The following is a 17907-nucleotide window of genomic DNA, read 5'->3' on the forward strand; positions in this document are numbered from 1 at the left end:
CCGCGTTTCATCATACCCTCCGACCGAAATTAGCCCCAAATGAAGTTACAATTACGGGTTCTCCGTATCCTCCGTCAGCGAATGGAGGGAGCCGTTACTTTGAGGTTGTACCTCGACAAGATATGGACGACGATAATGACAAGGACGACATTGACGGTGGAGACGATGGTGACGATGACAACGATAATGACGACGGTAATGATAACGACAATGACGACGATGACGACAAGAAGGACAACGATGGCAATGGCAGCAACGGCGGTGACGACGGCGGTGACGACGACGCACGAAATTCAGGTTGCCGTGGAAACGTCAGAGGACAGACGGAACCGCAATGAAACCGGATGGTCGCCTACTCTGCTAGCCCATAATGCTTCGTCCCTTTTGTTCCTGGTCGAGAGCTGGAATACCGAAGTTGCTCGAGAACATTGTACCGCTGAAACTGCTCGACCGGACAGAAGCCGAGGCTTTGAGGATATCCCGTCGATCACGTTGGATCTACATAATAATGGAAAATTCACGATTCAACCTCACAGCGGAAAAATGCGATTGCTATTTATTATTGCGGAATGACTTGAGAAAACGGGCGTTTAATATCTACTCGGTCATTATAGATTGACTGGTAAGTTAATGAACCGTCGAAACTCTACTATTAATTGCTCATCATCGATGAGTAATAATCACAGAGAGGTTGAATCACGTATATTATCGTACCATAATCGATCTAGTGAATGATCGCAAAGCGAAATCGTAGTGTCATTTCCCACGACCTACACCACGTATTATTCACATGTATGATTAATATGATGCACAAAGATTGATAATTATTTATCTCACCTAACTTTAACTTATGGAGACGGATATGTCATCATGCTTTAAACAACGCGATGCTGGAAAACGCGAGGGACAGGATTTGGGTATGAATAACATTCCTGATCATCGTTGCGAATAATAGTGGATACACACTATCCTCTTGACTTCCCATGACCGTCTCGAGGGGGGAAAGAAGTGTCGGTGCAGGAACGATATATTATAAATCGCGTATTACATTGTGCTTAGAGGATCCTCGGTGACTGTTGACTCGCCAGTATCATTGTTGGGAGCGTAGCTTTTGTCGTCGGGATACGCGGCATCGCAAACAAACACACAAACACACCGTACACTTTCCGTACGTATATGCGCGTATGCACGGATACACGCAGATTATTGTGTCGTTGGACGCTGGTATAGCCACAGTTAATATAGTTGTGTATATGGAGTCGGCAGCTGCCGTTTGACAATGCACCCTGCACGTCCCCAGATATAATAATATACTCATCCTGAACGTGCGAGCAACGGGGGGACACTTCATCAAAATGACTGAGACGCGCCACCGGCAACAGTGGCACGAAATGGCGCACTACGATGTATCGTTTTAATCCATACTTGATGCTTTGAAAATATGTTCTACTTCGAATATTATAACTGTATAGTGTACGTATAATATAAAATTATTTATTTTTATATATCTTACTTTCTTGTCCTATTATGGTATAATATAGGATAAAAAATAAGATATAAAAATAAATACCTTTAGGAGGAATAAATATTATAAATACCTATTAATATCCCCTTTGCAGACGCGACATCGTCTCGTGTGTTCCAAAGATGCTTAAATCTCTTCGTAACAGAAAAATTAATTTGAAAGAGTATAACATTAATAGAATTAAAAAAAATTTTGTGAAAACGCAGCGTATTTCGAAAATTTAATCTCGCGCAGCACAAACGAAGAAGTGCGAACTCTGACGTCGCGGGAGTTGCTTTTGTTTAAGAATCACACCTTGCTGTATCGCATGGAAGCGCCAGGTAGCTCCCGCTCAGAGTATATTATGGCCTCCTCTTTCTCTCTTCCTCAAGAGTGGAGAAGAGGTGACGGAATATCAGGATACACCTTTTCCAGCCATTGTGCGGCTCTGAAGGGCGTACAATAGCCGTGGAGCTAATCCCGTATTGTGTCTACAGCTCGACGGAACAGTTCTGCGACTCTGGCCGCTGCTTCTGGCTCCATCTTACACACACATTCTCTCTCTCTCTCTCTCTCTCTCTCTCTCTCTCTCTCTCTCGTTGCTCTTCGGGTGCTCGCCACCCCCCGATCCTTCTCTCGACTTCGAGTTAACGAGAGAGGAGTTCCGTTCTGGTGCTATTCGTGGGCCATGGACGGAGCATCTGCCGTGGGACCGCTAAATCCTCAAAAGCCCCTTGAAATCTCTCGCAATCCGCTGCGGCATATAATGGGTCGTAATAACTTTAAAGCTCCGCGTTAACACCGCAAGAACGTGAGGCACCCTAATACGCATTTAACTACGGTGCACCCAGAATTATTTGAATCTGTCATTGAGTTCGCCGGGACGAATAGATACGAATTAATGTTTTATTATCGGGATATTGGGGGCACGAACGATGGCGGTAGCGACGCAAATTGGGATTTATGAAAAATTAAAATAACAGTGGAAATTTTGGCTCAAGATTCTGAATTCATATTTTCTACGCCGGCAAGGAACTGCGGTAAACGACGTGTAAAAACAGATACGTTGGTAAAATGTAGCAACGTCTGTTTATAAGCAGCGTGCTACAAGAGAACAATTCAACTGCCGAGTTCTGCGAACTTAATACGAGCAGATTTCTTTATAAAATTCAAGATATGGAAAAAAATTTAGTATTATATGTTTTAATATATTATCTCTTACCGTACAAGATACAATTTGGTGCCTCATGTATACAAACGTGGGTCACTAGATCCGTTTTTTTCACCTATTCAGAACAATTAAAAAAATCTCTAAAAATTCACTAACATACTTTCAACGTTCTAGAATAAATAGTGGCACTTCATTTTGGAAAATAATAAAATGTAGTATAATTTATAATTACCGAAAGACTCAAAGAAACTTGCACGAACAAGTCACTAGTGACCCGTACTTGTAGGGTAAGGGTTAAGTATATGGTTATATTATATGTAAACACTAAATATAAGCATATTCAAGCCTATGACGGTCAAAGCTAGATCTTTTTTGCCTAAATAATTCCCAGTGAATCATCTATATCCTATATATGTACGTGCACATATATCATATTTTGGTAGTTATTCAATGTACAAGCATGTACATATATAGGATATAAATGATTCACTGGGAATTATTTAGGCAAAAAAGATCTAGCTTTGACCGTTATAGGCCTGAATATGCTTATACTTAGTGTTTAATTCTTGTCAGTCCGAAATCTTATTATTGGTTATACACGCTGCCTGCAAGAAGCGTTATTGTTCTTACATATACTGATTATTGCGAAGAATATTACTAAGGCCTCGGTGGTCTAATGGCTTAGGACGCTCGTATGGAATACAAGTCCCGGCCGAGGTAATATTTTTCGCAATAAATTTATTTAAGGTTTTCAGCACATTGTCAATTTAATTTAACTTGTGATATTATTGCAGTAGTTTAATTGCGTTAGATAAAATCCGGAAAAATTTCGGCGCACAGTTTGAATAACTACAAAAATATGATATATATGCATGTACATATATAGGATATAGATGATTCACTGGGAATTATTTAGGCAAAAAAGATCTAGCTTTAACCGTCATAGGCCTGAATATGCTTATACTTAGTATTTAATCTTGTCGGTCCGAATAAAATCTTATTATATATTGATTATATGTAAATATACAAAAAAACAAAAAATTGTATAGTTAAAATTTGCAAAATGAATTTTAATTTTATATCATTCCGTACAATGCATATGTGAAGATTTAAACTGATGAGAAATGAAACTTTCTTACTCTTTCCTTGTCTTCCTTTTTCCTTTTCTCTCTCTCTCTCTCTCTCTGATTTTCTTTCGTGCTAGTAAAATATTTTTTCTTTGCCTCGTGGTCAATACAAGATTCACTAGCACTTTAAACGATCAATAACAGCCGACGCCTAACGAGCACGATAATTGACAATTACAGATCGTTTGCGCTCGCATCACAATCCGGAAATCCCCTCATGATATCGACTAGCGTATGTACGTATCCGCTAACGAGCGATCTGTGCTCATTGACAACCATCGATCGCCTCTTTTCGCCCACGCCATGATCAAGATCCACGCCCGTCGGCGATCTAGAATACTTCTCTCTTAGTCGTTCGATCATTGAGCTTTAGTAATATCAGTAGAAACCTATCCTGTCGTAACGTAACTAGCTGAATAACATCTCGAAAGGATTAAACCGCGTGGATGGCCGGTGCTTGAGAGAGCCAAAGAAATTAATCTCGATCCGTGAGAGGAGAATTTAAATCCGCCCAGTCACCAACCTCCGACAGAGGAAAACGTCGGAGGTTGGAGAACACGCCGGCACGATAGTGGTGGTAGCAGCGGTGGCGGCGGGAGAACCTAGGCGGCCCCAACGCCGGCGAAATGCGATAAAGTTGGCGTAGAGGTAATTTGAGTATAAAGTTTTATTCGCAATAATTTAGCCGCGCGGCCGTGAGTGCGGGACGATCGGGGGCAGAATCGGGTAAGTAGGGAGAAGGATGCTCTCTCCATTCTAGGGAGAAGCGTGCGGGAGTGCGGGTCATATATTTGATGGGATACTTGGCATAAAGTCGTGCATAAAAGTAATGCCGACATTAAAGTTTGTGGTTCCAGAGCTGTGGTACGAACCCGAACTCATCTCCTGCTTTCTCGGAACGTCGCTCGTGGTTGCTGCCTACGATTTTCCTAGCCGTGACGGGATCGCGAGGACGGTGGGGCACAAACTTCTATCATAGGAGCTCGTGTAATACTTGTACGCGTTCGGACGCGTCCATTATATTCCCGCAGTTACTATCGGTTTGTTAGAAATAAATTCCAACCAATAAAAACACTATTCAGCGTCGTTGTCGACTACGTATTCGAGACGTGAAGTCGCCAGACACGCTCGAGTAACCACGATGATTTACATTCTCTCTATTGCTTCGTTATTTGAAAAATGTGTGCGTATTTTTCAAAATTACTGCTCACGCAATTATAAAAATACGAAATAAAAAATAGAAACTAGCGTTGCATATAGAAGCGAAACTATGACTTTTCCTTTTGTGTAATTTTCCATCTGCGTCTTCTCTCTAGCGTTTTAAACAACGTAGTTTTAAAACGGCAAGTAAATAATTCGTTTTATTCCTCTTGTTCTTAAATTTCTAAGTACACGCAATCCCGAGACTTAAGCGGCATGCGGCTGCGACATCCACATACTTAAAGCGAACGACAAGGAAGCTTGACTTTGGAATGGTGGGAGACGGCACTTCAGGGTAGGTAGTGAAGCAGTTTAGTTCAGGAGTGGCCGTTGGGGAACGATCTGACGGCGCCAGGGGAGGCATAGCTTCTTCCCACGTGGCACCCCCGACACGCTCTACCCTCATAATTCTACCAAGCCTTCCTCTGAGGCGCCACCTCCGGTTTCTCTTAGGCATCGTAACCGTGAGAGCGAAGGAGAACATCCTTTCGTATTCGCGGGAAATCCCCTTCCTTGTGCCCATGCCGTGTCAAGAATCGAGGGACTTTCTTCTCCCTACTCTCAAACACGAACGAAAACCGTCGCATGATTTTCCAGCAACAGACTTGCAACCCCCAATGGCAAACTCGCAAATTCGCGCCAAAATGCGAGTTGGTTAGCTAACTTTACGATGCACAACTATTGAACGCGACTTCAGCCAAGATTCAAACAGCGGAAACAACTGCAATGGATGTTTAATTATCAAATAAAAAAACATAAACTTCAACGATTAGTACGCGATGTTATAAAAAACAAGACAGACTGTGATTATTTTAATACGTACCAAATGCCATTTTCTTTCTCGTAAAGTCACTGTTAGCAATTTATCAGGTTTAAGCATAGAAGCTTAATTATATAGATGGAAGAAGTAAAACAAGTTGTGAAATCTGTGTTGGAAACCGTCGAGCTCGCATCGTCTCGCGCCGCAGATCGCAACGAGAATCGCCACGGGGAAAAGCACAGAAGAAAGGGCGCACTCAATGATTAGATGAAGTACCGGAATGGTAGGGGAAAGAGAGGAAAAGAGACAAAGAAAAGGGAAAGAGAAGAACAAGAGTGCAGAATCAAGCACGAAGGGAGAAACATTGTAGCGTCAGGAAAATGTTGGGGTTACGTCGTACGAACTTCGTTCTCATCCACTCGCTTCTCTATTTTCCCGGCAACCTCTGTCCATAAAAGACTCCCACTCGTTCTCTTTCTCTCTACCTCAGACTACCCTTTAGTAGCATTCCTTGTTTTCGTACAATCGATATACGATCTTTTCCTTTCAAAAATGATAGTTTCTTGAAGGATCAATGTTCCGCATTATAAACAAAATGTCTCCAATCATTCTCGTCTCAGAAAAATCTTTCGAAATCGCTTTTTCTTAGCTCATAGTATGCATTATTAATGTTTCGTGCATAACATGACGAAAATGATAACACAACATCGGGATCTACTTGCGCAAAACCGCGCAACTATTCGATTAGTCTTTGGCGAATTGCTCCATCCTCTGTCAGTGGCATAGAAAATTACCAGCCGGCTGCTGATATTTAGCAATGCATCGATAACGAGCACGCTCGCAAAGGATTACGTTAATTAGAGTGCCGAGGCCCGGGCGCGCAATGAATTTTAACGCGAAAGCTCTCGTTCATTCGGTCGCGTTCACCGAACGAAGCGTACCGTGTCGCAACGGTTCGCACCATCTGTATCGCGATATAATCTGCACCTGTTGTAGCAAAAGGATTACTTCTCGAGCGCCGTTGCATTTATTAGATCGTCGATTACGTTCATTATACCGCGCGAGTAAAGTCGTTACGTGCTGTTTCGCGGAAGCCACGCGTCTGATTTTCATCATTCACGAAATACCTCTCGTGTTTCACCACGGAAAAATAATGACGCATCGCTGATTATACTATATTATAGTGATCAAACACGACAACGTTTTTATCAAGCCATAATGTTGTTCTCCGGCAGAAATATTTTTCTTTTACTTTTAAATATTTCTTTAAATATCTTTTGATTCGATCTGTTTGTCAATAGACACATATTTTCAAAATAGAAACTTGAAAATTGCGTTAATTATTTGATAATTAATTAATATGTATAAATGCAATGAGTAGTATCAGGTTAATTAGTTTATATCGTTATCGGAAAACACGATAGTGATTAGTTACATTGCACGTGTGTAATTTCTATGTGTGGAGAGCGACGCGCGATAACTCGTCGGTTTAGGATCGTTGGTACCTCGGCTACCCTAGAGTCTAACCTTGATAAGGATCGCTGCTAATTGTTGCGAATTGGTGAAGGTGGCGAACGAACGAGGGAGATTGGGCAACAGGTGTCATCTGATTGATCGCCGTTGCTCGCACCCCCACGATTACCTAGCCCACAAACACATCCACGGCAGAAACGAAGGACTTAATGTCGATCCATTACGTACTGGCCCATCCCGGCGAGGAATCGTTGACCTGACGCGCTCCAAAGTGCATTACGAGGTGAAAAAGAATGATCGTTGAAAAAGAGTAGATGTTCACTACGTTCTACGACCAAGTGTATGTGTGTGGCACACGTTGCATACTATCCTTGCGAATTACTCTATGCGGAAATTTACATTTTCAGTAACCTTTTTGGTATTCTCGTTAATAGAAGAAAGATAGTTGTACTATGAGTATTGCTGAGAAATCCAAAGTGTAAATCCATGAAAATTTAAACGCCATTACCGATAATTTATACGAGAAATGTACTACAATCTCAAGTTCATGTATCTACCGTCGCATAAAAATCTTCGAGCTATGAGCCTCTTGAAAAATGGACTCATCGCCGATTTGTCACTGAGATGTGCCTGTTCCGTTGAGAATGTTGTCAGCCTATGTACGAAAATAAAAAGTCGGTCGTTACGTGGAGAACGTTAAATCACATCCAAGGCCAAAAGGGCGTACCGGTCGCAGCTAAGGATCTTCAAGAGATTCGACATCGTTTAGACTTTTAATTGGTCATATTTTTCAGAACCTGCTGAAGCCAGAATGAAATGTTTGGATATCTTATTCTGTTTTGTACATAAGCTATTTCATTCCATCTTAAGTAGATCCAAAAAGATAGTTGGCGAACCAAACGTAAAGTGTCCAATTTCTTAGGGCCACCACACATATTTTTCGTTACCCGTAACTGTAAGACGTACCGTAAGAATTAGCCATCAAAGCTGAAAGTTTAAAAAGAATAATCATAGACATTTCTGACATTTTTTGACTGTTATTCTTTTAAATCTTACTTGAGGATCTCTAGGCGCGGCCGGTCGTTGGTGCTGCAAAGCGCGCGATTTAGTTCGCGCGAGTCGCACGCGCAAGATTAACAGCGTACCACCGTGAATATTCGCCGAGATAATTGATACCGACGTCGAGAGAGCGGCTGACCATTGAAACCGCACGCGCAATATATCACGGATAATAAGCAGCCAGTGCATACGCCCGTACTCGACGGGGGGAGAAAAGGGAGAATCGAGATGGCCACTCCGTTACATCCGCGACGGCGGCGGCGGCGGCGGCGGCTCTCCCTCGATGCGATTATGATACGCGATGCGGCCAAGTTCCGCAAAGTCACGTCGCTGGTCGCTATTCGAAGGTAGCGGTCAACGCTGCAACGGTCCCGACGTCGGGTAACAATAATGAAACGATTCGCGTCTCCTCACATACGTGTACAACGACCGGCACGTTCGTACGAGTGAAGGTGTATGCTCGCGGTAGGTAGGTAGGTCTAGGTTATACATCGGAGTCGAGAAGAATGATCGTTGGCGAAGTGACCCGCGTAATCGTAATTAATCATCGTGTAACCCGTGACTCTGCGGATCAGCACCGCATAGGGCGGCTCCGTCGGTTATCGCTAGTAGAGTCAAGCAGACATAGCCTCACGCTCTAAGCGGTGATGTCAGGATTTATGATCGACCGCGTGATGGAATTGGAATGAACAATCGTTACTTTCGTCGTGGCAACTCGTTCTGCTCTTCCGCATTGAGTGTAACAGACACTCGTTGAAGAAACGAAAGGAGATCACTTTTAGAAAAATTATATATACCATACGTGTTTGATTTTTACATACGTATTATTTCTCCTCAAATTTTTCTATATTTCACAATTCGTGCAATCCGAATTAGCGATCGTGTGATTTGCGACCGATCGTTCAATATCTTGATCTCCGTTTATCACCGCTCGAGAGTCAAGCCGCTGCGCTGTGCCGAGCGCACTCAACAGGAAGATCTTGTCTCGTAACAATGCCAAGCTTCATCATCAATCTCGAACGCGAATCGCTCTGCGCCCGACGGACTTGGAATTAACAATCGGTACTTTGTGCCACTCTATTGTTGCACTATGAAGTCACTGTATATTAATAGATACGCAGCGCGCGCAGCGCAGATGCGTCTACGCTTCTACTTTGCCGAAAGCGTTTCCAATGAGATCCAAATCGGCTGTCGAAGATGCGATTTATTACCAGCCGGTGCGATTTATTCAAATTTTTAATCGAGGAAGAGAAAGAGAGAGAAGCAAGACGTCTCTTGGTGACATGGCAGTTTTGTTGTACAATGTCTGATCTATTGTTCGCAGGATCGTGAGGAACAAGGCGGCGGAGAAGGCGAAGCACGCGCATCAGCAACAGCAGGCGCAGCAGCAGCAGCAAGGTCAACAGCAAGGCCAGCCGGGATCGGGCGGTTCCGTGTCGGTGATAGCACATGCACCTGCGACGGCAGCAGGTCATCCAGCTGCCACCGCTCCCAACGCCTACAGTATCAGTGGCATCCTGGGTATCCCGGCGCACCATCAGGATCCCAATGGCAACAGCATCAAGAGAAAACGTAGCGTTGACGGTGAGTCACTCGCAACTCTCTTCGCTCGTGCTGCTGGCCTTGCTTCTTCCTTCGCATCTTCTTATATTTAACAATTACGCTCTGTCATCGTGTAACATTATTCAATACTGAATCCAACGCTTATTATCGGCAACGAGATCGCTGTAGTTGAGATATCGAATTGCAACTGAACTTGCAGAAATCTCGAAGCGAAACAGCGTGATGCGATAGCATGCGTCAGGAAGAAATGTTATTACTATTGCAGGTATATAAATTGAATAGTAGCGTATTTTCACGTAACGTTGCAATACCCGAGATTGAATAATTGTTCGTACAATTATAGATCGTATGAGATGCAGTAATTTATAAAAATTAAAGACGCGATGTAAGTTTTAAATATTAATATTATATCGTCATTGCAGCCCCGATAACATGACATAAAATATAAGTCAATTTAGTTTACGAATAGACAATGAATTCTCATTGTTCAACTTCTTAAGAAGTTAAACAATTTTTCAAAGACTTGTAATTAGACCTTAGTACTACATACAATGACTTCGTAAATACCATTAGTTCTTGTTTTGTATGCTCTTATTGTTTCGATCTTGAATATTCAAATTTTCGCATTATTTAATTGCAAAAATTTGTGAATTAGGGGAAACTAGGGATCCTTGGCATAGTTTTTATAATTTTTCGACATTAGATTTTGTAAACAATTAATTATTATGATTAAAATGTACCAAGATAGAGACAATCTTTCTCTACATTTTCATGCCAAAAATGATTCTATATATAATATTCTGTATAGTTTCTTTATAGTAACTGAAATATGAATAATATGCTACATTGTAGTAATTTGTTTCGAGGGGAGATAAATTGATACGTATTAGGATGTAAGTTGCTTCTATGATAAACTTTATATTAAATTAATGAAAACGTAATAGAAATAAAAAACAGACAGTAGATATAATGTATTTCTTAGTAAAGATTATTTAAAGTAATTTTGTAATGATTAAATAGTAAAATGTTGTTAATAATAGTGTTATAAAAACAAATATAAATTACTATAGTTTTAGCTTAATTTATTTTAGAAATATTAAAATAGAAATATTAAATACAAAATGTTTTGCTAGGTTGTAACCGAATGTTTGCACAGCAAATGGTACTGTAAGTTAGACTAATCTTTCCTTAAATATGAGTCAATATACTTTATCCCTACTACGTCTGATTTTAACTATTTTATTATAATAAGTTACTGTTATTACTCAGAATAATATATATCGTATAATAAAACTTTTTTTAACTAACAATATATCACTTAGATTTTCTCAAATTGAAGAACATTGAATATGAAATTATAAAACGCTAAAAAATGTACTTGTTTCTTCGATTAGATTTTCTCTTTTTTATTGTAAACATTTGTTTGATTTAAATGAAACTTAGAGAAAAGTATTTATGTTATAAAAGAGATATTTTGCGATAACTTTTCCGTTGTTTCTTTCGCCATAAATACATAAACGGAAATCTTTAAAACTTTTAGAGTGAATTATCACTCTGAAGAGTAAAATCACATTCTTAAAGATTGAAAATTAAGAAAATCACTCTTTTTCAAGACTGGTTCAATTTTTTAGAGTGAGATTCCATTCCAAAGAATTTAGAGATAATGCAATTTGCCTCTTGTGCCAACGAGTCCCGGTCTCCCTTGTATTTTATTCAATTGCTTACTGAATGGACATACAGAGACAAAGTTACAGTATTTATAGCTTATGCAACGAGTGTCGTTACAAGTGATTTTTTACTCTCATTTATATCACGTAACACTTCTCACAATAATATTGAGCAACGTGTGATTAGGATAGATAAAAATAGAGTATGACGATATTGTTTGCGTACGGACGCCCGATGTAGAAATTTGTCTATTAGGACATATGTTTTGAGCCATACATTTTCTAGCCGTACGTGCTCGTTTGCGAATGATCGAGTCACTTGGAGCACTCATTGCCCCGAGCGAACCAAGATTAGCCGCATACACTGCAAGGTTATCAGTCAAACGTCACCGAGCACGTGTTGCGATTCATTCTGCTGTCATTGCGTGAATAACGCGGACCAAAATATTCATGACACGTGCCGCATACACGTGACCGACAACGGTGCTTTGGCTCCGCAAGAGGTTTTCTGTGCCGATCGCGTCGCGAAAACCCCTCGCGGAGATTCGCCACTCATTTTGCGAGTTGCGAAATAATCTCGCGTCCTGCGAGATGCTGGAGCGCGAAAAAAAAATTCTCTAATCCAGTACCCGTGTGTCATCGGAAAAACGATTAGATTAATTCGATCGTCGTGATTCCGCGGAAGAGCTGTGTTTTTTTTCTGTTCCGTGATACGTACACGAGCAGGCCGCAGCGTTGCGCGATGCGATGCAGCGAGGAAAACCGCGCGCGTGAGCTCGATCAAAATTCCGCGAGCGCGCGTTTCGCGGCGAGGTATATCGATTCGTACGCGGGAACGCGGCGCGCAGTGTGCCGATAGGTACATGGGTAATTCAATATAATCGGATTATGAGAGCGGCGATACGCGGCCGCAAAAGTGGTCGCGTCCGCGGTGAGAGCACTCAATGTTTTGCGAGCGGTACGCTCGCGCCGAGAGGGTAGGTATACGTATTAGATTATAAACTTCACAGAGAGACAGAGACCACAGACGGCTTCCTCTCTATCTCGGCCCCGACGACACATTAGCTTCCCTATCCTCCGGGGAGATCATCAGCGTGTACGTACGTGTATACGCGTACCTCTTAACCGCCTGGAATTTCAACGAGCGAGCACGGCGATCGTTTCGAACGTTCCTCCGGTGCTGTGCGTCAGAATGTAAAAATCGACCGAGCGTCGCGTTAACCTAGCCACAAGTACTCAAATTTAATGAAATCCCCTGACTAGAGAAGCTCGCGGGAAAAACTGTGTTATAAAACGCGATCGATCCTCTTTTAACTTTCCAGCGATGAAAACGCTGTTGTTTTGCAGCAGCTGGATCGGACGTAACTCGAAGGATCCTCATGTTTCAGTTAATTATTTTAACTGAATATGAACGCTATACGTTAAAGATATGAAGAAATTTTTATTATATGTATAAAATAGTAAGGCTTCAATAAAATAAATAATAAATCAGAAATGCATGCCAAATGTAAGCCGACACAGGATAGTAGTTTGTATAATTTGTATATGAATATTAATATTAATGATAATAAGTAACAAATATTTCGACCATAATTTTAGTCATTTTCAGTGTAAAAAATAAACAAAATATTGAACATTACAATTTGGCAGTGAAAGATTAAATGAAGACGTTTTGTAGTTGTGTCGTGATTTTAAAGTCCGGAATGGTATAATCCAGAGATAAAATCATCAATCGTCTATTTGACAGAATACATAATTCAGATATTAAAAATTACAATCAAAGATCCTATGAGCTGTCAAATCAAAAAGAGCGCGCGCATGATACAGCGTTTGTTGCGAGATATTACTTATTAATCTTTATGACGTATCGAGTTCACGAATTCCAATGTTCCTACAATTTGAGACTCGTCGATCGAGAAAAATCGAAGCGGTCCCAGCGCGCTATTATTTATACCTTCGACGAGCGAACCAAGACGTACTCAAAGATCCCGGAGCTTATTACGAATTTACGAACGACCTCTCGAGGGAAGCATTGCAATCTATCGGGGCTGTTTGTTGTCGCGTTACATCTGCGCGCTTCTGACCCCATGCAGAATCCAAGAGCCCGGCGTGTCCCACCCTATGTATCCCCTGGACGTAGGGGATACACCGCGGGGCCAGATTCGCCCCAAAGTCCATTATTACCCGTGTATTGTATTGCTTAACATTGACTCAATTGCTTTCGAATAACGCGATCGAGAGAACGTTCGCCCGCTCGCTCGTTCGCTCGCTCGTACAAGCGCGTGCTTTGCCCTCTTGAGCATCAATCGAGTTATTCGATTTACTGCTCTTTTTCGGGGGACGCGCTGACCTTCCTTCCGCGCGACATAATTCATTCGTTGTCAAATCTATCGAGGACCGTCTATGATTTCGCCTTCTCGAAGTCTGCAAACTTTGGTTCGCATAAAAGTACACTTCATTGAATGCGACTTGATTAACTTTTCGACATTGTAATATATATCTATACACTGAAAGGAAAGATTGACTGCTGCAGCAAATTAGATGGTAAATATGGCATAGCATTTTAAAATTGGCTGCAGCAACCAAAAATTTAAAATACTATGCCATATTTATCATTTTATTTGCTGCAGCAGCCAATCTTTTCTTTCAGTGCAGAAAATAAATAAAAAAAAAGAAGAAAAACGTAAAGTACAATAAAACTTTTAAATCATGATCGTTTTACTAACTCATTACTCGAATTCGATTCACGTGCAATCTCGATTACAAAGTGGAACTGCGATATCTCCAGGAAGTGCCCTAAACTCTAGTAAAATTGTATCGTAACGCGATACTCGTCTGTATAGTGGCGGCCGCGATTAACTCGGCCGATCAAATCGTAAAATTCAAGTAGGACCGGGAGCGGGAAGAGAGCGCACGGGGCACTGCCACCGCCGGTGTTTGAAACGAGGGTTTTATAGCGGTCCAGGAACAAACCCTGCCGCTCGAATGGTCGGGATCGTCGCTCTCGACCAGCCGGACAATCACAACTTGACAGGGAGGTTTAACGAGCCCTATGCTAGGCGTACTCCACCCGTCCCACCCTCGGATGGTCATTTAATTATTCGAGATACCCCAGAACGTTGGACTATCTACCCCCACCAACGACGTTACGTCGGTACTGTTGTCCCTCTTGCCCCCCCCCCCTTTTTCGTCGTCCATCCCTATACCTCTCACCGGTCGGTTCCGTTCACGACCTCATCCCCGGCAAGGGTTCGCGATGCCCACACCCTCAGCACCGGAATAACGACACTCGTCCCACGTGCCTGTTCCTATATTAAACCGCCGGGACGACCGGGAGATAATAAAGACATATAATAGAATCGAAATTGTTTCTCTATCTATCAATGCCATACGCCGTCTACGCGCGCGAGCCATACCGCGCCGCGCGTCCTGCCCTCGACAGATTCAATTTAGTTTCGGCCGGCCACGTTTAATTTGTGTCTTGATTCGTGGGTAATACGAGAGACCGGCCGCGTATAGGACCCGATCCGCGTGTGGGTGGATGACTATACGTGCGATCGTACCGGTTGATGTGCCGTCAGTTCGTCCCTGATCCATTTTCCCTCGCGTTTCGAAATTATCAAATTCGAGATACACACCGATGGAAATAACATTCATCGAACATTCTGCATGCTGCTCTAATATTGGAATCACTACTGGCGATTAATATTGAATATGACAATACATATTTGTGATATGTTGCTACAAATTAAAAAATGAATTCTACCTCTAATAGTTGTTCAAATTTTTACAGATGATAATCGCGACCTGAATGACCACGCCGACAACGATTTGAAAAGGCAAAGGAACAACTACAATGGCGATCAGTTGTATTCAAACGTAAGTAGTCGAGAAGAAACTTTTTAAATAGCAGAATGTTTCGATAGTAATTTGTTTATTAAAATGTATTCAATTACATAATAGACAATCTGCATTCGTATAGGTAATTGGGATCGAATGAGGTTAAAACCTCAGACCGCGTGAATCAGGTCCGATAGTATATATATATCTCCATTAAAATACCCTAATCAATCAAAAGCGAGCCAAGTTTCATAGAATATTCGCGTAACTCTCGGCCAGCACTTGCAGTAATCGGGGGACCGAGTGGGCTGAGCTACAACATTCAAGTCAATCTTGGCGCTTGTTCTCGGATGTCCCTCAAACTCGCGAACTTCGACTTCAGGTTTCGCCGGTCTATGTTGCAGCTGTGGTCGAGTAAATGGAGCATCAAGGACGAGCACAAGCTCCTGAGCGAGCTTGGTGGCGGTGGAGGCGGCGGTACGACCGGCGGTACAAACGGCGGTGGAAACGGCGGCGGTGGAAATGGCGGCAGTGGCGGTGGTGGCGGCGGCGGCACTGGCGGCGGCAACGGCGGAGGCGGCGGTTATTACGAACACAGTGGATTCCCCGGGAACGCTATTGCCACCTCCGCCGAGCTGTACGACTCCCTGGGCACCATCAGTACGATGACGCAGGCGCAAACGCCTCATCTCTACACCCCGCCCATAGGGGGCACCATAGGTGAGCGTGCTTGTTCCCTCTCTTTTCACCCTCCGGCACCCTCCGGACACTTTCCAACACCCCCTCAGCCCCGTCAAGCGTGGTCCCTCTGTCTCTCTTTCTCTCTCCGCTCCGTTCCTCCCCTCGCACGGAAATCCCAGATAGTGTACTGTACACCACAACCTCTTGCACGTAATGCCGTGCACCAAGTTCCATTCCTCCACCTTCGTTTCCTATCCTTCTACTCTCTCATTGCACCAAAGACCTCTTTCTATTTCTCTATCTTTTTCTTTCTCTTTCTCTCTCTCTCTCTCTCTCTCTCTCTTCTCTCCCTCCCTCTCTTGTTTCCTCTCAGTACGCTTATTATTGCGGCTTACGTCTTGCTTTGCATACCCATATCGGCTAAATACATGGCTTTAATAATGCATGAGCTGTGCTGAGCAGCGGTAGAAGAGGTGGCGGAAGGCTCCACACGGTGGTTCGGCGTTTTCAGCTTTGGGGAATACCGCTCTCACTTCTCTCACTAGCATCTTTTTCTTTCTTCTCTTTCTCCTCTCTCTCTCTCTCTCTCTTGGTCTATACATTTGTGTCTCTATTTTTATCTATTATCTAAATGGTACCGCCGAAATCTCTTGTTCGCGGATCTTTTTACCTGTATCCTCCCCATATACATATATACGTACATATATATATATACATACATATATATATATATTCATTCATTCTATCACGCTCTTTTTCTTTCATTCTTCCACTTTTCATCTCTCTACTTTTCTTACGCCGTTTAAAGGCGGTCGATCAGCGGCGGAACGTATATATAGATGGATACGAAGTATTGAGAAGTATATAACTGCGCCAAACGTGGTGCACAACACATGAACGGAACTTTCTCCGGTGGCACGTGTTGCGAGCAACTCGGTCACGCCGCGTCGCGTTGCGAATTCTCCCGATCGGTGCTTTTCGGAATGGACGAAGCGAGGCGTGTAACGGCGGCTTCATCTCATGAAATTCAATCGAGAATCTTCGCTCCGGATCAAAGTATTTTTGAAGAATAACATAAACGGTCCAAGTCGCAATCGCATGGCTTGCTGCACTCGTTAATATGTAGCAGTATCGCGATTAAAGTGTTCGGTCCAAGGGTGTACGTGGATGTACTAGGACTTTTATATTAGATTTGTAGACGCGGAGAAATTAGCTGCGCGATAAATGTTCTTTCCTTCATCATGATTTTTATAAGTAACGCACCTTCGACCTGAAAACGTACGGTCTTTTTCCGCGATGAAACCTTTTAACGTTCCGCCTTGATTGACCGTCGACGATACGAGAACCACAATAACGGAAAAATGGGGATCCCTTAATAGCAGGTGGTACTTTGACGCCGCTCGCGCCACTGACGATGCAAGAACTAAAATTGAGCCAAACATTGGACGGGGCTAACATGTCTCCTTACCACACCACCGGTGAGTTCGCCACCTCTTTACGTTCTCTTACGGTCGCGCCGAGTCATGTACATCTGTTTCGCTGAGCATAAGGTTTTATTAAGCCTCTCTCAGATATGCGCGTGTCCAACTAATATGTCCACATGTTAAATGTGTACTACCATGTCGAGTGTTTATGGTATTAACTTACCGCGAAATCAAATGCGGCATCTCCTGTTCTCCAGAAGAATCCTTTATTACCTACGATTACCATTTACATTTTCTAATGAATCAGAAAATGTAAGACACATTGCAAATGTTTTAACGCAAAAAGATGATAACATTCTTTTCCTTTCTTATTTTTTGTCTTTTTTCATTGTATTTTACGCTTAAATCAAATGGAAAGAGTACATTTTTAATTCTTGC

General features: G+C 42.5%; 1 protein-coding gene across 7 annotated transcripts in view; it reads left to right on the top strand.

The window, feature by feature from the left end:
• The window catches only part of sv (paired box protein shaven), a 110389-nt gene that overhangs the window by 89317 nt on the left and 3165 nt on the right, over positions 1-17907 (top strand). For 4 of the 7 annotated variants that reach the window (XM_018510477.1, XM_018510478.1, XM_018510480.1 and 1 more), the window contains exons 5-8: positions 9619-9878; positions 15318-15403; positions 15769-16084; positions 17425-17523. In XM_018510477.1, coding sequence (XP_018365979.1) covers positions 9619-9878; positions 15318-15403; positions 15769-16084; positions 17425-17523 — 761 coding nt within the window. The remainder of the gene's footprint in view (positions 1-9618; positions 9879-15317; positions 15404-15768; positions 16085-17424; positions 17524-17907) is intronic. The other 3 variants (XM_018510482.1, XM_018510483.1, XM_018510479.1) reach the window with 2 other exon arrangements.

The sequence above is a fragment of the Trachymyrmex cornetzi genome, unplaced genomic scaffold, assembly GCF_001594075.2.
Source record: "Trachymyrmex cornetzi isolate Tcor2-1 unplaced genomic scaffold, Tcor1.1 scaffold335, whole genome shotgun sequence".
NCBI classification, from domain to species: Eukaryota; Metazoa; Arthropoda; class Insecta; order Hymenoptera; family Formicidae; genus Trachymyrmex; species Trachymyrmex cornetzi.